Raw genomic sequence first — 20,288 nt, 5'->3', positions numbered from 1 at the left:
AACCAGCTTTGCTTTGCCTCAAGCAGGATCTGGTCTGCGCTCAGATAACTGGGCCATCTGGAAGTGGACAGCTATGCTAAATGCGGAATGTTCTAGAAGAGCAACTCTCGGCTCCTACAGATGAGCTATCACGGCTAAAGGAGGCCTCCGGTGACTGCCAGAGGATGCTTTGCTCAACTTTAAATACAGGCAGAAGCAAAGCACATCAAAACGCCCTTGGCTTAGGCCAGCAGCAGGCGTTTACTCAGCCGCTGCTGCCCCCTGCTGACAGATTTAGGGCAGCTCAGCCTCTGTGCCAGGGCTCAGGGTCTCCACTTAGCTTTGTTGGTATGCATGAGACCCCTTCTGTTTCATTTGGTTTAAATCCCCCCTGCTTAACACTATTCTATTTACATAACCACTGTTAACAAGTACCACCCTCCCTCCAGGGCATTTGTGGTTCAGTGATAGGATTCTCGCCTAATCTGCCCCCTCTTTGACATACTCTGAGTTTCACCAGTCACTTTTCTCTCCACCCTCTCTATGTCACATCCTGTTTCCACCTTACTTGGCAAGTATATATAAAGACAGCATTGTGAGTTTTACGGTACTGTACCTTGAGTTTAGCTTAGCTCGTCTTAGATTGTGCTGCGTCCTGCATGAATAAAGAGATACTGCCTACAGCTCAACCATGAGTCCCTGGCCGTCTGTTACCCGCCCGTGAAGCTAACCCGTCGAAAACAACATCCAGGCACGCAGGAGGTGAGTGGGTCACATCTCCTCTGCCCGTTGTAGAGATGGCCACCGCCAAGCACTGCACTGGTGGAAGCATAAACAACCAGGCCCACGTGGACGGTGGGAAATTGGACAGAAAAGGTCATTACCACGAGGAAACAGTGGACCAGGAGGCAGACAGACAGTGTTTCATAGCAGGTGGACAACAGCCGCCACTGCTGCTCCATGGATCACCCTGAGGGTCTGAACCGGTGCCCCTGAGTCTTACTGCACATTGGGTAGGCTCAGCTCTGGACTCTTTGTGCACGTTAGCTCGGTTGATCACTGCTCGACGCAGGAACGGGGAGAGGGAACCGAAGCCAGGCAGCTTACGGTGCAAGGCCCAGCCACGCAGATTTCCGTCTCCAAGCCCATAATCCTTGCTGGAAGGGCTCATCAGTGCTTCTCACCCAAAGGTGGCTCTGTCTTCCAGGGGACACCTGACAGTACCTGAAGTCTTTTGGGGGTTGTTATCAGACAGATAGATGATTTTGGCATCTGGAGGGTGGAGGCTGGAGAGGATACTCCACATCCTTTAATGCACAGGATGGTCCCCCACTCAAACAAAGAATTACCTAAGCCCATTGTCAACAGTACTGAGACAAAGAAATCCAGAGCAAAATACACATGAGCCCCCAAAACCTCTTGACCCCCCTGTTTGGCATTTCCCTCCAATGCGAAGGTACCAGAGCATGTCTGCTTTAATGTATGAAAGGCATCCTCCCTGAGCATTCATGCCAAATCATTTCCAAGAGGCCTTTGCCCGCTCCTTCTCCCCAGTGCCTCATACTGACTCAAAGCAATGGTTTTGCCTCCAACAGTCTTGCCAGTGTAAACCTTCTGTTGGGGGGGGGGGGCTCTGAGGAGTCCTGGCTCTCACACTGCAGTAATAAAGGGACTGGGGCCCTGCAGGGGGCATAAACAAACCGAGCACCAGCTCTCCCTGGCATTTAGATGCGGCTCAGATCCATGCTGCTTGTCGGGGCTGTCAGGAAGCATTCAGCCCCAGGATGATGGAATAGTCCCTGGGTACGACTTGTCAGCAGCTGCTTCTCTGCTTCCTTCTCACCCACAACTCATATAGCCCAGCCCCTGACTTTGGGGAGCAGTGCTTCTGACCTCTCCCCACCATCCTCCAGCCTATAGACCAGAAAGCCCTGGACATTCTGTGCACCTAAAGCTGGCTGTGCACTGGAGGCAGGGCAGTGGCAGCCATTGGCTTCAGAGTGCCCCACTCGAATGGCCACAGTATCCTTTCTAACAAAGCCCCAGTTTCTGCACAAGAACCAGCACTCAGGCATGATTGTCGCTTCTCTCTAGGCCTCAGTTTCCATGACTGTGAAACTGAAGCGATAGTTTCCATTTCCCAGAGTGGATGCATAAAAGGAAGAAAAAGAGAAAGAAAGAGAGAGAGAAAGAAAGAAAGAAAGAAAGGGAGTGGGGGAAGAAAAGCAAGACTTGGAAGGGCTTAGAGAGAGCCTGGCAAGGGTCTCAATACTATTTACTCTCTAGGGTTTGAAGCAGTGTGAGGGGACTTAGAAGCAGGTGCACTCCCTGTTGGGGTCAGTCAATGGGTTCATGGATTCTTGTGTTCAAGCTCCAGTCCTGTCCCTCACTATGTGACCTTGGACCTCTGACCTAACCTTCTCTGGGGCTCAGTTTGTCCATCTATCCAATGATAGATGACATGAGGGATGTCATGAGGTCATTCAGAGATTCCGAGGTCACTGTCTAAACCAATTTATCAACCTCAGATCACCTCTCCCTCTAGGTGCCTCAGATTTTCTTGCCCCATTGTGGTCATGGTTTCAATACCAAGAATGATTTCCAAGGAAAGAAAATTCTAGAGAACTTGTATTGAGTAGCCCTGGATTCAGATTGAAACTTTCAGTCAGAGAGAGAGATTGTGTGTGTGTGTCCCCTGCACAAGGCTGACAGCCATAGACTAAGGCACAGGGCAATTAAGAGAAGATTGCTTGTTCTAGGTAAACCAGAGTCTTGATAGTGAACACCCCCAGGGTAGGCATCTTTGCTGAGCCTTAGTTATCTGTCACCCCAGGGGGATCAAGTAGAGTAAGAACAGGGGTGCACCTAGCCAGCCTATGGTGACGATAAAACAATTCCACCCAGGTAAATTTTTCACTTGCCCCTTCCACTACCCACGGTTGGGCACCTGGGTCTCAGGCACACAGACACTTGCTTTAAGTCACAGGACAACCCTATGAGATGGGTTCTCCTCGCCCATCTTTATAGTCCAGGGGTGAGGAGCCCTGCCCAGGTCAGGAAGCTGAGGGTGATTCCAAGCTGGGTTTCCTGACCCGGGAAAATGCGGTCCTCCCCAGACTGTGTATGACAGTGTCCTGGAGGCTGGCTTGGTTCAGCGAGGACCCCTCACCACTGGAGCGCACAGTATGATCTGTAGTTCAGAGACATCACTTGACACACTGTCAGGACTGGATCTTCGGGTGCACCTCATAGCCCTGCTCGCCGAAACAGGGGAGGTCTCGGGAAAGTGACACTTGAGACTCAAAATTCAAAAAAAGCAGACTTCACAGTGCCCTGCCCAAGCGCTACTCCAGACTTCCCAGGGCGCGACCCACCCTCTGGCGGGCAAACCCATCTCCGGAAGGGCAGGGGAATGCAGCAAATACTCATTCTTTCCCAAAATGGTCCTTGCCGGTCTCTGGCCAATCAGAAAGCTCCTTTTAGTGGGGCTTCTAACTACTGAGCGTTGGAGCGGCTTTTCCCAGAAGGTCCCGGTGTGGGGCGGGAATTATAAGTGATGAACATTTCTTACAACCAATCAACAAGCGTAATAGCTTGACGAGCAGATACCATTATGAATAGTCTAGGAAGGGACTGGTAACCACGCCCCTGCCCACTACTGGTCTCGGGGCGGCTAGGAGGTGGGAGCTTTCGGTAGCAGCCAATGGACGGTCAGCGAGGAGGAGGCGGAGCAGAGCCTGTTAGCGATCGTTGCCTGGAGGCTGAGTCCCCCCCCAGGTGATAGGGCTCCGAGGGTCGCGGAGTGCTCCTTCCCGGTCTCCACCGCCAGGACCCCCGAAGCCTTGCTCGCGCTTGTCCAGGCTGCCTCCTGAGGCAGTGAGCCGTCGCCCAGCCCTAGCGCTGGGCTCCTGCCCCCCGCGCTGCCCCGAGCGTCCTGGCCGACCTGCCCGGGTCCCCATCGCGGCCCCGAGTGTCAGCCACCCCGAGCCCCTCCCACGCAGGCCCCCTAACGCCTCTGGCCACCGCCTTTCCTCCTCTGGTCCCTGGAGGTGGTCGGTTACTATGGTGAAGCTGGCGGCCAAATGCATCCTAGCAGGTGAGTCTGAACACTAGTCCGAAGACTTGATCATTTACCCTCAGCTTTGGTTCATGCCAGTTGTCAGTGTCAGCCGAGGCGATGTAAGTACCGATAGACCACTAGCCTGTTAGACTGGAAGAGTCATCTTCCAGAGCACATTTGCGACCCCAGCTCCTCTCCACCACCAGCCCCACACCCTCGCTATTCTGACCCCACCTGCAGCAGCGTGAGGCAGAGGAAGCAGTAAACCCCTCGGGAAGTCCGGCTGAGCAAACCAGATGGCGTAGGCGAGAGCATGTGTCTTAGGCTTCAGGGGACTTTTGTGTTCCTTGCCGAGGGGGTTTCCTGCCTGGCCCCACACCCTCTGGTAACTGGGATAGGAAACTGGAATCAGGTACAGCTGGCCAGAGTTTGCAGATGGCCCACGTAGTCTGTAGTTGTCTTTAAGACGGACCCAAAGTTATTTTCCTATGGCAGGTTCCCCTGGGGCATAAACGTGGAGTTACCCCCAACCAGGAATCTTTGTCCTGTTGACTGATACATCCCAAGCACCCAAAACAATATCTGCAATGGATAAATGGTTCTCTCCTTGGACCAGCCTGCACATGTAGATAAACATTGGAATCATGGAGTGTAGGTGTGGGGAGCAGACATGTACTTTACTGAGGTGCTGTACTCAGATGTACATTTGAGGGACTGTTCTCACTGTAACACACTGTGCCAGGTGCTATATAGTCTCTTCCTGAGGCACTGAGAGATGACATCTCCTGCCCAGAATCTCTTGTAGACAAGAAAGGTCACAAGCAGAATTTCAGTGCCGACATCAACCTCTTCATTTGTGTTGCTAACCTTTCCACAATTCCATGACCAACTCAGGAAAAAGGAATGAAGAAGTATGTAGAAAGAAAAGTCTTTTTTTTTTTTTTAATTCCTCACCTCCAGACTGAAAACAAATAATATTTATAATGACTTTTCTGGTTTGGAAAGAAAAAAAAGGGGGGGAGGGTCACAGAAAAGAAATTAATGGTCTTTAGGCAAGGCCTCAGCTTCCCAGAGCTCCAGGAGAAACGGTATTGTGGGAAGAGATAAGGCTGCTCAGTCTTCGTCTTAGACAAAAAGCGCTTTTCTGAACCTCAGCTACCTCATGGATAAACCTGGAACAGTTTTTGTTTCTCCAAGGCCAGTTTGGTAAATGAGATTTTTCTCCCAGACTGTTCTTGCTCTTAGTTTTGAAAACTCAACTTTTGTTGTAGCAAGCTGTGTTAGGCTCTCAACACGGGTCCTCTCCCTGAGTACAGCAGTCCTTTGGTATCAGTGCTGTTGTAATTCTTTTCTCTGGGTAGACAGGGGAGGCTCAGAGAGGTTAGCTACTTGCCCTAAGTCACACAGCTGAGTATGCCAGAGCTGGGATGTAGACCCAGGAGATCTGGCTTCCAGGGCTTTGTTCTTGTCCCCGTCACACTGTCTTCAGAGATTACTTCTAGACATTTTAACCTTCTTCCCCCCTTTTTTTCTTTTCTTTTTCTTTTTATAATTTTTAAATATATACATACATATATATCACTTGATTTTATTTTTCTTATATTTTATAGGGCAGAGAGGAATTAAGGGAGGGGAAGACAAAGACAGAGAGACACCTGCGGCGTTGCTTCACCACTCATGAAGCTTTCTCTTCTGCAGGTGGGGACCAGGGCCATGAACCTGGGTCTTTGTGCATAGTAACATGTGCTCAACCAAGTGTGCCGCCACCTGGCCTCCTCTTCCCCCTTCTTTACACCCACTCCCTTGGGTACTTATTTCACCTGATTTCAGCTACTACCTGAGGAAAGTATTCCAACCAGCCTTCAGTCTGCACCCCTTTTAAAGACCTCAAGGGTCTTGGAAATTTCCAGGGACCGAAAGACCTCAGAATGGTGAGGCAGCCCCCTCCCACCATACCACTCACCTGCCCCCAATGGTTGTCTTTTTCTTTCCCCTCACAGGCCTGCTGTTTAAGTTCACCTGTTTTCCCCCTCAGAGTTAGTCCTGGAAAACCCTGATAGTCAAGTATTTATTCATGCAACAGATATTTAGCGGGCACCTACTATGTGTGGTCATCGTGTCAGGGGCCATGGGGACACAGGGATGAGTCAGAGCAGCCCCTGTACTCAAGGAAGTGCTTACATGTGCGCCATAAACTGTAAAGCAGCAAACAGAAAATAATAACCCCCCAGTGCCAGCTTCCAGTCAGGGCAATCCCTCCAGGAATGGCTACTGGTTGTCCTAAGATGAAGAAAGCAAGCCATCTTTGTTTGCACATTTTATTTGCTTAAACATTAATATGGGGGGCCAGGTGGTGGTGCACCCAGTCAAACACACATATGTCCACTCCAAGGACCCAGGTTAAGCCCCCACTCCCCACCTGCAAGGGGAACACTTCATGAGTGGTGAAGCAGGTCTGCAGGTGTCTCTCTTTCTCTCCCCCTCACTATCTCCCCTCCCCTTTCAATTTCTCTCCTGTCAAATAAAAATAGAAAAGAAAAGGGGGGGAGGCCACCAGGAACCATGGATGCAGGCAACAAGCCCCAGCAATAACCCTGGAAGCAAAAAAAAAAAAAAAAATTGAATACACACCATGCTTTATGCATATAAGCTCACTAGATCCTCAACAGTTCTATGAGATGGATGATGCTGTTGTGCACATTATGCAGATATGGCACCTGAAACCCAGAAAGGTGCAGTGACTTGCAGTGGGGCTGGAGTGTGCCCAGGTACTGTGTCAGACCGACTCCCAGTACTCACAGCAGTGGCATCTCCCTGAGACCATGCTCCGTCTCATGCTCCCAGCAGTGAACCTGGGAAGCCACACGAGTAAAGGCAAAGGAGGGACAGGTGACCTCCCAAGGCTATATGAGCTTTGCATGACAGGACAGGATTTGAACTCAGGTTGGAGAAACCTGGAAGAAGGTTAACTTTGAGAAATCTTCAATAATTGTGATAACTGGCATGTTGAACCCAGAATTTGTGCAGAGGAGAGCCAAAAAGACTGGGCAGGTGGTTTGGGGGTTGACTCAAGAGAAGTAGCCAAGAGAATAGTCCTTGGTAAGTTGTGTGGAGCAGACCCCTGTTTTGTGAAGGTGGAGGCCAAGAGGGTCAGTCAAGACCCAGTGGAGAAAGCAAACAACAATAATGAAAATACAGCAGCAATTTCAACAGAGAAGTCTGAGTTTACAGAGTGGGTTCCCCAGGCACTGGAGGGCTGAAGAAAGTAGGGAGGGCTGCTGGTGGCTCACAGAGTGGGTTCCCCTGACACTGGAGGGCTGAAGAAAATAGGGAGGGCTACTGGTGGCTCGGGGCTGGGTTGTTAGGTGCTTGAGGGAATGGCCAGAGTGCAGGGTGGTGCCTTAGGAGTTGAGTGACTTGGCTTGTGATGACACACATGGCCTGGCCTCAAGGGCCCTCTTCTCACTGACAGGTGTTCAGCCCCATTTCCAGGATGACCATGACCAGAGTGACCCCAGACCAGGTCCCATTCTTAGCAGAAGACAGTCTAAACAAGAAGCAGGATCTGCTGTAGGTGTTGGGCCATGTGGGTTTCCTGGGGTATGATAGACAGTGTCGGGGAAGTGGAAAGACCAGGGGCAGGGAGGCCCCTCTGCAGGGCCAGAAGGAGATGGCAGGTGACCTTGCACTGCCCCTGCAGATGTCCCCTGTCTTTCAGCAGTGCCCCTCCCTGCCATCACCCCCAGGCTCAGCCCACAGATATAATGCCCCTGCCCTGCCGCCATGCTTCCCAAGACGAGAGGCTGTGGCTCTCCGCTTGTGCTCTTTGAGTTTGCTGATGCTCCACAGACACCGGCTCCTTCCCCTTCCCTGGCTCAGCTCTCTCCCTGCCCACATGGGAGGCTTTTCCCTGAGTGTGGGTGACTCACTAGTATCCACAGGCAACATTCATGAGATTGACCAGAGTAGATCTATGGGGAGTTTCACAGGCAGGAAAAGCCAATTTCCAATTGGATTCAGAAGCAAAATCGGGCACGGGGAGGACGGTGATGTGGGCTGTTTGCTCTGAGATGGATGAGCGCCCGCCACAGCCCTGCTGCAGCTACCCTGATGGAATAAGAGGCTGCCTGACCTGGACGGGCAGTATTAAAAGGGGTCAGCAGTGCCCCTGGGCTGTAGGAGAGGAGTGGGCTCTCCTGGAGAGAGCAGGGTATGGGAATTGTAGGTGAGCTACCCAGCCTTTCCGAGCCCTGATCTCTTCTGTCATTTGAGGTCAGTGATTGTCGCTGGGTGAGGTCAGGACTGAGAAAGGTGAAGGTGAAGGTGTGAGCAGAATCAGGAGAGAGGCCCAGTGCAGGCTGGCTGCCAAGTTTGGAGGACCACAAGAAAAGTTGGACCTGGACCATCCACTCTCACCCAGAGGAGTTCACAGGCAGTGAAATGGGACAAGTGGTCAAAATAATGGTCTCACAAGAGAAGAGGCTAGGTGTTTAAAGTCAGAACTGAAAAGGGGACAGGGTGGCTGGCCATGGAGACGTCAAGAGGGAGCAAGCATGGAGGCCAGCTCGGAAAGCCGTCAGGGTGTAGCTGCAGCAGGGCCTTGGCAGGCTGCAGGAAGTGGGAGCAGACTGGTGCTCTGCCAGGGGGCAGTGTAAACCCCTCTTGGTGCAAAAAGTTTGCAAATGCAAACAGCACAGTGGCACTGTGGGCTGAACAGAGCAGTGGGTGGGAATGTGGGGCTGCACAGAGGAATTAGAGTGCAGGGAGAGCCCCCAGCACCGTGAGGGGCACGGGTGGGACTCCAGACTAAATCACTGCTGACAGTCATGTGAAAGGCCTCCTGCTCTCAGGCTGCTGCTATGATATGAGCCTTTCCCTTTGAGGAGCCGCTTCTTGGGCCTGCTAGCTTTATACTAAAGCACAGCCTCAGAGAGGAAGCCAGCAGGTGTAGGATGAACTTGGAGGAAATAGCTGCTGTTGCAGGTAGAACTGGGGGGAGGCCCTTGGGAAATTGGACCTGCAGTAGTCACCCCAAGGTGGAGAGAGAACGTGCTGCTTGGAAATGGGTTCCAGGCTCTGAACGGAACTTCTGGCTTCATGCTCGTCGTAAATGCAGGAACCTCAGTGTCTCCTCCAAGCACATGGGCCCAAGAGTGTGTAGGCCCTAACGGCAGACTGGTTTCAGCTGATCAGGTGAGCCTACTGGTCTGCTCTGTGCCCGGTCACCCTTCTTGACCTTCTAGATGTCCAGATGAATTCCAGTTTGAAAGTAGCAGGTTTTCCCCACGGGGCTAGAAGGTGTGAGGGTGGCCATTCTTTCTGCAGTGCTCTAATGCCTTCCTTAGGCCCTGCTACTTCCTGGGTCAGTTCTCTAGGATGAAAAGGTGAGTTTTGAAGAAACACGATTCTGCCCCATGCACATGGACCTACTGCCCTGCCAGCTGCCCCAAGCACATTTGTGTGCATCTCAAGCAGCTCTCCTCAAGCACTGCAGAAGTCTGGACACCTGGGCCAGCACTCTGGAGTAGGAGTCTCTGGCTGGGTGAGGAGGGAGTCTTCTTCTTCTAGCGTTTGCCCTTCTTCCGTAGCCAGTCAACAGCATCAGGTTGAGCCTGATGTAAAGTTTCGAGACCTCCTTTGAATCTGGAGAGGTGGCAGTCGTTGACTATGTGGGTCATAGTCTGTCTGTAGCCGCAGGGGCAGTTTGGGTCATCTTTGGCTCCCCAGCGATGGAACATAGCAGCGCACCGGCCATGGCCTGTTCGATAGCGATTGAGGAGGGCCCAATCATAACGTGCTAGGTCAAAGCCGGGTTGATGCTTGCAGGGGTCTGTGATGAGGTGTTTGTTCTTTACCTCAGCTGACTGCCAACTCTGTTTCCAAGAGTCTGGAACAGAGAAGTTCAGTGTAGGCATAGGGGACCAGATTGGGTGACGAGACGTCAAGCGTTGGACAGGGTGGGCGAAGATATCCGCGTATATTGGCAGATCCGGTCGAGCGTAGACGTGGGAAATGAACTTAGATGATGCCGCATCCCGACGAATATCTGGCGGGGCAATGTTGCTAAGAACTGGCAGCCATGGAACCGGGGTGGAACGAATGGTTCCAGAAATTATCCTCATGGAGGAATATAATTTGGAATCGACCAAGTGGACATGGGGGCTACAGAACCATACTGGGGCACAGTATTCTGCAGTGGAATAGCATAATGCCAGAGATGATCGTAGTGTGGAAGCGCTCACGCCCCATGAGGAGCTGGCCAGTCTTGCAATCTTCTTCTTCTAGCGTTTGCCCTCTTCCGTAGCCAGTCAACAGCGTCAGGTTGAGCCTGATGTAAAGTTTCGAGACCTCCTTCGAATCTGGAGAGGTGGCAGACGTTGACTATGTGGGTCATAGTCTGTCTGGAGCCGCAGGGGCAGTTCGGGTCATCTCTGGCTCCCCAGAGATGGAACATAGCAGCGCACCAGCCATGGCCTGTTCGATAGCAATTGAGGAGGGCCCAATCATAACGTGCTAGGTCAAAGCCGGATTAACGCTTGCAGGGGTTTGTGATGAGGTGTTTGTTCTTTACCTCTTAGGTAAAGAGGAGGGAGTGATGTTTGTCTCCTCTGACCACAGGGGACTCAACAGTGGGCAAGACAGCCCTGGCACAGATGTTCCGCACCGATGGAGCCCATTTTCAGAAGAACTATACCCTGGTGAGCTCAGAACAGCTAGCCCAGAGGGGGTGGCTCTCTAGAACCCCTGGTGAGTCAGATGGGCAGGAAGCAAGGGGCTTCCTGAAGGGGTGCAGAACCACAGGGCCTCTGTGAGCACAGAACCTGGCCACTGAGTGACTTGGTAACTGTGGTGACTTGCTGGTGGGCAGAGCGGTGGACAAGGCCAGTTGAGCCTCTCGCATGACACCGCATGTACAGATGTGCAGAACACAAGCACTGAGGCAGGTTGTCCGGTGCTGCTGGTGGCCTGTCTGTGATGCACTTTTTCGGCTTTTTACTTGGCAGACAACAGGGGTAGATCTAGTGGTGAAGACGGTGGCCATCCCTGACACAGAGGACAGCGTGGTAAGTGGCACCTTTGACCAGAGGGAGCTCTAGCCAGACCTGGGGTCCCCATGGACACAAGCATCTTCCCCGGGAGGGATATGAGGTAGGGACAAAGAGCACATGACACAGAGCCAGGACGCTCAGGAATCAGCCTGGGATGACTGGGGTCTGGACTGAGCACTCCTAGAGCTTCCGACTACCAAGGTTCTTAGCCTGGGTCCCTGCCTGGGACTAACCACAGTGGGAACTGATCCTAAGATGCTGTGCTTATACTGTCACCCCTGGAGAGAGGTTTTCTCCAGTCACCAGAGTCTGGAGCCAGGCTGGTAGCTCAGTGGTAGAGCACATGTCTGAGGCCCTGAGCTTGACCCAAGACAGGTTTCTAAAGAATTGTCTGAGCAGAAGGCCATGCTGAGTACCCCACATGCAGCACCAGGGAAGGGAGCAGAAGCCATCTGAGGGCAACTCAGGGCCTGGAGGAGCTTTGGTGGGAGTTGGGGAGACGCTAGGGCTGGTTTAGGTTGGCTCAGGGGTGGACGGCCACCCGTCGCCCTCTGTGGGAGTCACACGAAGCCCTCCCCAAGTGGCGAGCAGGCTGCCCTACTTTACACACCTTCCCCAGGCCTCTGCAGTGACCTCCTTTGAAGGATACCGTGTGTTAAGATTGGAAAATCGACTTGGTTAACAAAGTGCAGAGTGACCTTTTGGAAACCAGAGCAGCGGCCAGCCTGTTTAGCATTCTGTTCCGCCAGATGGGCAGTCAGCTTGCCCCTGGGATCTGCAGCTTCCTCTCTGGGTTAGGAGCGGGGAGAGAGACCATGCAAGCCGGGATCAGGCTGGAAGCCACACAGGCACCACCTCCTGTCCTTTGCCCTGCGCTGAGACAGAGAGGAGAAAAAAAGGTGTGTGTGTGTGTGTGTGTGTGCATGTGCGTGTGCGCGTGCGCGTGCGCGTGTGTGTGTGTGTGCACAGCCACTGAAACACCCGAATGCTGGGCCGAGAGCAGGTTGGGGACTTGCAGCCACCATGCACTGACTACCTGGGAACATTCCTTTTTCCAATTCCAGGAATTCTTCATCTTTGACTCTGCAGGCAAGGAGCTATTCTCAGAAATGCTGGATAAATTGGCAAGTAGCACCCACCACCCACCCCAAGGTTCACCCTTCTCCGTGTTCCCAGTGAAATCCCCTTGCTCTCCTGCCAACCCGAGCTTGTGCTGTGGCCACGTGCACTGAGACACTGTTCCCAGCCCTGGGAACTTGGGCCCCCCCCCCCACACACACACACACCTAGGAGTACCTGCTCTATCCCACAGCTCTGGGAGGGCCGGCTTCCAGTGAGCCAGGGCTGGGTCACCCAGTCCATAGCTCTGTAACCTCTCTTCTTTGGAGCACCCCTTTCTTGGGGTTGCCCTGGAGACTCTGTGTGTAGCAAAGCCCACTTTCCTTTCCTTCCTGCCCCTGAATGTGTTCTAGGACCTGCCCCTGCTGTCACCCTTTGTCACAGTTCTGCTTCATCTTCCTCTCAGAACCCAGTTTGTTATACCCTCCCACCACTCAGAGCTGGTGAGCTAGTTGGAAGGTTCAAGCTTGCTAGAGCCCTGCCCTGCCCTTCCTTTCCCAGAACAGCTATGATTTAATAGAAATTATTTTCAGGGGACTAGATGGTGGCATACCTGGTTAGGTGCACACATTACAATGCGCAAGGACCCAGGTTCAAGTCCCTGGTCCCCATCTGCAGGGGCAAAGCTTCATGAGTGGTGAAGCAGGGCTGCAGGTGTCTCTCTGTTTCCCTCTCTATCTCTCCCCTCCCCTCTCAAGTCCTCTCTGTCTCTACCCAATAGTAAATAAATAAACATTTTAAAAACCTGTTTTCATTTTCCCCCTCCCCCTTTTTTATTATTATTGTTGTCTCAGAGAAATTGTTTTGGTGGTGGTCATTCCACACAGGGCAGCTTCACACCTCAGCTCTGTTGTTTACCAGGTGCCTGCTATGAGTCTGGCCCAGTGCTGGGTGCAGGGCTTTGGGGCAATCTGCTCTCACCCCTCACTTTAGGCAGCCCTGACCTCAGGCTCTGTCCCAGGCCCATCCTGGGTTCCTTGCTGAGGGGGAAAGATCTGTGCTCTTCTGGTGAGAGCTCTTGAGTCTGTCTGTGGGGCGAAGGCAATGGGGTCCGTCAGTTCAGCCTAAGCTCCTCCAGTCTTGATGCCTCTGGAGCCAGCATAGCCACAGAGATCAAGAGGTGACTTCCAGAGCCAGCCCTGGGACAGTCTTTGAAAAGCAGCGAAAAGGAAAATGCCCCTCCCCCCCCACACACACACACCCTTGGAGGTTCTGACACCCCAGAAATAAACCAGGCTATGATTGTGCAGGACAGAGGTGCTGAGACACCAGAGTATGGGCAAGAGTCATGTGCACAGGGACACATGTCACCACCAGAGATAGGTTCTCCAGGACTCCCAGGATTCCAGGTAACCCCAGAAGGTCACAGCCCCTGAGGGCAAAGTCTAGTTTGGATTGGGGCTGACCCACTGCAAGAGAAACAGGAAGTACCCTTTGCCTTTTAGAAAACTGACCCTTGATGGGTCAGGTGGTAGCTCAGCGGGTTAAACGCATGTGGCGTAAAGCACAAGGACCAGCATAGGCGTAAGGATCCCGGTTCAAGCCCCCGACTCCCCACCTGCAGGAGGGTCACTTAACGAGCGGTGAAGCAGGTCAGCAGGACTCTGTCTTTCTCTCCTTTGTCTTCCCCTCCTCTCCATGTCTCTCTGTCTTATCCAACAATGACAGCAATAACAGTAATAATAACAACCACAACAAAGATAAAAATGAGGAAAAAATGGCCTCCAAGAGCAGTGGAATTGTGGTTCAGGCACCAAGCCCCAGCAGTAACCCTGGAGGCAAAAAACAAAAAAGAAAGAAAGAAAGAAAGAAAGAAAGAAAGAAAGAAAGAAAGAAAGAAACTGGCCCTTGTTAAAAAGCATGTGTGGTGGCTAGGGATTGGCACAATCAGTTGAGCGCACATGTTATATGTGCAAGGTTCGAGCCCCCAGCTTCATTATCAATAAAGCAGGTCTGCAAGTGCATCCATCCCTCTCTCTCTCTCTCTCTCGCTCTCTCTCTCTCTCTCTCTCTCTCTCTCTCTCTCGCACGCGCCTCCAGGGTTATCACTGTGGCTTGGTGCCAGTACTACAAACCCACTGCTCCTGGCGGCCAGTTTTTCCACTTTATTGGACAGGACAGAGAGAATTAACAGAGGAAGGGGAGCTAGGAGAGAGAGAGAAAGACACCTGCAGACCTGCTTCGCCACTTGTGAAGTATTTCCTCCCCTGCATGTGGGGAGCTGTCCTTGCACAGTCCTTGTGCTTAGTACTGTGTGTGCTTAACCGGGTGTGCCCCCACCCAGCCACCCCCTCCCTATCTTCCCTTTTCCTCTCAGTTTCTCTGTCCTATCAAATAAAATAAAAAATTAAAGAAAGGAAAATAGAGCTTCAAGGAGCTGTGGATTTACCGTGCAGGCCCAGAGCCCCACCAGTGACAACCCAGGTGGTAGGTAACAGGAGAAAAAAAAAAAAAAGAGCACTCAGATAAGCTTGCTGATAGCTGCCTTGTAAAAGAAAGGATATTCTCTTAGACCTACACAGGCAGACGCATTGCCAAGCAAATAAGACGAAGCTTCCCTCCAGCATCACTGTGTCAAGCAGGTCCGACATGGGTCTTTGCAAACTCAGTCTCAGTCTTTTCATTTCCACACAGTAGGGATGCTCAAACTAGCCTGGCAAGCTGGGGCATTTCCCAGTCAGACTCAGACTGCACCCAGCAGAGTCTCCACAGTGAGAGCTCCTGCCCTGCCCACCACCCCACCCGGCCCTCCCATTCATCCCTTTGGGCGAGTTACCTTCTCCTGCAGTGAGGCTCTCTTTTCTGATTCGCACCCCTCAGTCCCCCACTCACGTCCCTTCCCTCAGAAGGCCAGCTGCTGTCCTAGCCGTCACTCCCCCTATTACTGACCATACTTATCCTGACCTCCTTACACAGTGGGTCAGTCCCAATGTCCTGTGCCTCGTCTATGATGTGACCAGCGAGCAGTCCTTCAACAACTGCAGCAAGTGGCTGGAAAAGGCCCGGGCACAGGCGTCTGGCACCTCCCTCCCAGGTAGGAGCACGGGGCTTCCATGCTTCTCCTGCAAGTTCAGGAGGTCAGGTTCACTACAAAGGTGGATTTGGGTGGGGAGGGTGGGAGGGAGTGATCAGGACTCTGAATATGTCAGCCTGACTTGTACAGGCACCGCGACCTGTACACCCAGTTTGCAGGGTCTTGGGGAGACTCAAGATAAAGGGGGAAGTTGCCACGAGTGATATGAACGTACGCTGTTATCTCCAGAAAGTCAGCCCCAGGGAAGAAGCCCTGATTTTGTTCTGTATATGTGGGGCCCAAGTAACATTCAAGTCCTGTTGTCGCCTCTGAATGCTTTCAATCAGTTTATTTTTCATCCCTCTATGAGATCAACAAATTCTCATTACAGACCAGCAAAAACCATCTCCTGAGACAGGCTCAGAAATTAGCTGCAGCTGATGCAGCTGGGAACTGAGCTCAATTACCTCTGCAGCCCTGACTCTGAGCCCAGTCCTTAGATTAGTATTAATGACCATTTTGAAAGTTTACTCCATGTGCTAGGAATTATCGCAAACGGCTACATCAGTTTGGCCCGCACCTTAAGATTAAACAAGGCAGGCAGATTTGCGTGAAGCCTGGAAGGAGGCCGAGCAAAAGCCCCCCTGCTCTGCTGCAGCCCAGCCTCGGGGGCGGAGGGCGGTATGGGACCCCCTGCCTCCCCACGCCAGTCAGATTCACTGCCTTGAATCGGGCAGGCTCGCTCCTGCCATGTTTGCACCCCTCGAAATGAGCCCGCTTGTTCTTTTATCTCGCCAGCTGTTCTCCCCACCTGCCACCATTTAAAATGATGCTTTGGGTTGTTTCTTTTGAGTAGGTGTGTTGGTGGGGAATAAGACAGACCTGGCTGGCAGGCGAGCAGTGGAATCGGCGCAGGCCCAGGCGTGGGCCCAGGGCCAAGGCCTGGAATGTTTTGAAACATCAGCGGTAAGTTATCCATAGCCAAGCCTGGAGTGGGCCTTTGCTGGGAGCATTTTTCTCACGTGACCTCACTCACATGGAGTTGTTTGTTATTCCACCATATGCAGAATCTTAATTTGGAAGCAATGTTTACATTCTTAGCCCAAGATCTTCTCTTGATGGAACCAGAGTCACTCATGCATTACAATAAAGCAGTCCGCCGCCAGCCCTGGGGAAAGTTGTATCTCCATTAGGAAGGCAGACAAGCATTTGCATTCGATGACAGTGACCCTTGACATGCACATGAGATTATGAATGACAGTGTGGTTGGAATATGGTCAAAGAGATCCTCACAGCCAGTCCTGGGAGTCAGGAGCTGACCCCACATTCCCCTAACTTTATCCTGACAAGGCAAAGTCACTTGCCCAAGGTCATGTAACTGGGAAAGGTTTGAGCCAGGATCAGGACCCATGGCTTCTCATTGTTATCACTGCTCCCTGTCCCTGCCATCATGTGGGTCATAGTGACTCTGGGCCACCAAGTGTCCCCCAACAGAATCCCTCGTTAAAGGAAACAGTCAGAGGGCTTTGCTGTGGGCTCTTTCAGTGTCGTGTGCTGGTGCTGGCATGTGAGCCAGGCTCCACCTGTCAGAGGCCACTCCTGCAGGCTTCACTGAGGAGGGGACAGAGTGGAGACAGCACATTCACTTCCACCCTTTAAGGGGCCCCAAACCCACTGCCATGGCCTTTGCCAGGGCTGCTGGGACACTGGCCATGCCCGGCACAGCAGGAAATGTCCTCAGCTGGCACTTGAACCTTACTCACTCTTGTCTTGTTCCCTCCGGGCTTGCTTCTTGATTCTTCATCCGTCCAAAAGAGTCACTTAGTTCATCTACAGCCTGGAGATTGTTTTCTACTCAAATTCAGCTCAAACCCCAGGCATTCCTGTTGTTGCATCTCCAGAAACTTGCTGCTGTTTTGTGTGTGTGTGTGTGTGTGTGTGTGTGTGTGTGTGTGTGTGTGTGTGTGTGTGTGTCTCATGAGATCCCCAGAGCACCACACTTTCTTGAGTAAAGCGTAGCAAATAAAGGCAGGTGACTGGCCTCTTCACAACAAGTAGATCAATGGCCAGGTCCTCAACACGTGTCATACTGCTACCTCAGGCTCCTTGCCTGGGAAATGGGAAGAACGGAAGATGCTCTTGGATCAGGAAGTCGGAGCTTTATGTCAGATGGTGCAAATGAAAGCACCGAGCACAGAGCCTGCCGCATAGTAAGCGCTCAATCGCAGTAGATGTTAACTTTGTTGAAAGTAGAGCAGATTCCCGAGTCATCTTGTTTGTACTATTATTACTTAAGCCCTGTATCCATAGATTGCTCAGAAACCACTGTCTCTCACCCCTGGCCCAGTTATCACAAATACTGAGTGGAGTTCAAATTAGTGCATTCTGCCCCTGCACAAAGGTACTGAGTGCAGCCAGCTACTGAGTGGAGTGGTAAACTCTGCACCCAGCACCAATTTCACCAGTCCCTCTTCTCCCTTCACATCTGGGAAACTGTCTCCTTCCCCCCAATGCCCTGTGTGCCCTATGCCTCCCAGAACTGTTTTCTTTTATTTGCATCCAGGGTTATTGCTGGGGCTCAGTGGCTGCACCATGAATCCACTGCTCCTGGAGGCCATTCCCCCCACCCCTTTTGTTGCCCTTGTTGTTGTAGCCTTATTATTGTTGTTGTCAATGCCGTTTGTTGTTGAATAGGACAGAGAGAAATGGAGAGAGAAGGGGAAGACAGAGAGGGGGAGAGAAAGACAGACACCTGCAGACCTGCTTCACCGCCTGTGAAGCAACTCCCCCTGCAGGTGGGGAGCCTGGGGCTTGAACCAGGATCCTTATGCCGGTCCTTATGCTTTGCGCCACGTGCACTCAACCTGCTGTGCTACCACCCAGCCCCCCTCCCCTGGAATTATTAATGGAGCTCAGAACGTCACAGCTTCCCCCACCCCCATGAGTCAGCTAATGTCCAGGCCACTGGGTAGCATGTCTTAAGGTGTCTGTCGCGGTGCTTTTGAATCTGGTGGGTATAAATTATGTTTGAGGAGGCTGCAGTTAAGCACTTGATATTAGCTCTGCAAGTTAACTAGTCCCCCCTGAGTTGGTGTTAACAGAAGCACCACTGGCAGCTCGGTTAAGAAAGCTGTAATTAAAAAGAAAATATAACCAAATGCTGTTTGAGACGCAGCCAATTCTTGACACTGAGCTCATCTCCCCTTCCAGAATGCCACGGCGGGTGGCCTGCAGGCCTCAGAGCTACCTGCATGGCTGCTGGACTTGCTTCTTCACTCTTAGTTCTGTCCCCAGAACCACGTCATCTGGCAAATGGAGTCCATAGTGAACCACCTGCTCCCACTTCCCCCAGTCACCCCCAGCAGCTGCCAGCCTGTTCTCTGTTTCTCAGTTTGGTTTTGCTCTGTTTATTCCACATGTGAGGTCATGCCGTATTTGTCTTTCTCTGTTGGATTTACCAGCATAGTGCCCTCGGGCTTCACCTGTGTTGTCACAAACACTGTGATCTTTTCCTCTGCTATGAGTGAATATTATACATTGCATACACAGCCACAGGTCGCTTAAGGCCATGTCAGTCAGTGGCACCCATGTAGATGAGGGTGAGCCCTGTAAACAGCCTCACAGGACCGAGGTGTAGTCGTCTGGGTTGTGTACTCACACTCTTGTGTGCACACAGCGGAAGTCATCATCAGTGCATTTCCCCTGTGGTTAAGCCATGCACAGCCGAGCAGAGACCACTTCGCCTTTACCATCATCTGTCTGAACAGCTAGCTTCTTCCCATGCCTTGGCTTCTGTGACCAACGCTGCAGTGAATATGGGGGCCCAGGGGTAGTGATTGAAGGTAGTGATTTCATTTCCTTTGGACTTATACCCACATGGAAGTTGTGGGAATCATTGAGTAGTTCTGGATTTATTTTTTTTTTCTTTTTTGAAAAATCTCCATAGTGTTTTTAAACTGACTACACTGATTTCCTCTGCCACCAACAGACTTCCTTTGCAACACTTGTTGTTGCTTGGCCTGTTATCCCTGCCAGCACTTGTCACCTCTCGGCGTCGCACTACAGTAGCCATCTTTTTTTTTAATTTTTATTTATAAAAAGGAAACACTGACAGAAACCATAGGATAAGAGGGGTACAACTCCACACAGTTCCCACCACTCCGTATCCCATCCCATCCCCTGATAGTTTTCCTATTCTTTTTTTTTTTTTTGTCTCTAGGGTTATTGCTGGGGCTCAGTGCCTGCACCATGAATCCACTGCTCCTGGAGGCCATTTTTCCCCTTTTGTTGCCCTTGTTGTAGCCTTGTTGTGGTTATAATTGTTGTTGATGTCATTCATTGTTGGATAGGACAGAGAGAAATGGAGAGAGATGGGGAAGACAGAGAGGGGGAGAGAAAGACAGACACCTGCAGACCTACTTCACCGCCTATGAAGCAACTCCCCTGCAGGTGGGGAGCCCGGGGCTTGAACTGGGATCTTTATGCCGGTCCCTGCACTTTGTACCAGGTGCTCTCAACCCACTGCACTACCACCTGACCCCCAGCTTTCCTATTCTTTAACCCTCTGGGAACATGGACCAAGGGACATTATGGGGTGTAGAAGGAGGAAGGTCTGGCTTCTGTAATTGCTTCCCCGCTGAACATGAGCATTGACAGGCTGATCCATACTCCCAGCCTCTCTCTCTCTTTCTCTAGTGAGGCAGGGCTCTGGGGAAGCGGGGCTCCAGGACACATGGTGGGGTCATCTGCCCAGGGAAGTTCGTTTGGCATCCTAGTAGCATCTGGACTCTGGTGGCTGAAAGAAAGAAGAGTTAACAGATAAAGCCAAACAAATTGTTGACTAATCATGAACCTAAAGGCTGGAATAGTGCAGATGAAGATTTGGAGGTCTCCGTTTTGTAGTTAGTAGGCCTATTTTAGTAATAGCTATCTTAACAGGTATGAGGTGCTTTCACGTGGTGGTCTGGGTTTGCATTTTCCTGACCATTAATGGTGTTGGCCAACTTGGCGTGTCTTCTTTAAAAACTATTTCCTCAGGCCCTTTAATGTGTGTGTTTCTCCCCTTCTG

General features: G+C 51.7%; 1 protein-coding gene across 2 annotated transcripts in view; it reads left to right on the top strand.

Moving 5' to 3' along the window:
- Positions 1 to 3,750: 3,750 nt before the first annotated feature.
- Positions 3,751 to 20,288, top strand: part of IFT27 (intraflagellar transport 27) — a 20,513-nt gene continuing 3,975 nt past the window's right edge. The window contains exons 1-6 of one of the 2 annotated variants that reach the window (XM_007519359.3): positions 3,751 to 4,075; positions 10,658 to 10,737; positions 11,044 to 11,103; positions 12,153 to 12,212; positions 15,124 to 15,241; positions 16,077 to 16,186. In XM_007519359.3, the coding sequence (XP_007519421.1) occupies positions 4,042 to 4,075; positions 10,658 to 10,737; positions 11,044 to 11,103; positions 12,153 to 12,212; positions 15,124 to 15,241; positions 16,077 to 16,186 (462 nt within the window). In that variant the 5' untranslated portion in view covers positions 3,751 to 4,041. The remainder of the gene's footprint in view (positions 4,076 to 10,657; positions 10,738 to 11,043; positions 11,104 to 12,152; positions 12,213 to 15,123; positions 15,242 to 16,076; positions 16,187 to 20,288) is intronic. The other variant, XM_060188891.1, reaches the window with a different exon arrangement.

The sequence above is a fragment of the Erinaceus europaeus genome, chromosome 4 (genome assembly GCF_950295315.1).
Source record: "Erinaceus europaeus chromosome 4, mEriEur2.1, whole genome shotgun sequence".
Lineage (NCBI taxonomy): Eukaryota > Metazoa > Chordata > Mammalia > Eulipotyphla > Erinaceidae > Erinaceus > Erinaceus europaeus.
This window is presented reverse-complemented; position numbering and strand designations above follow the sequence as displayed.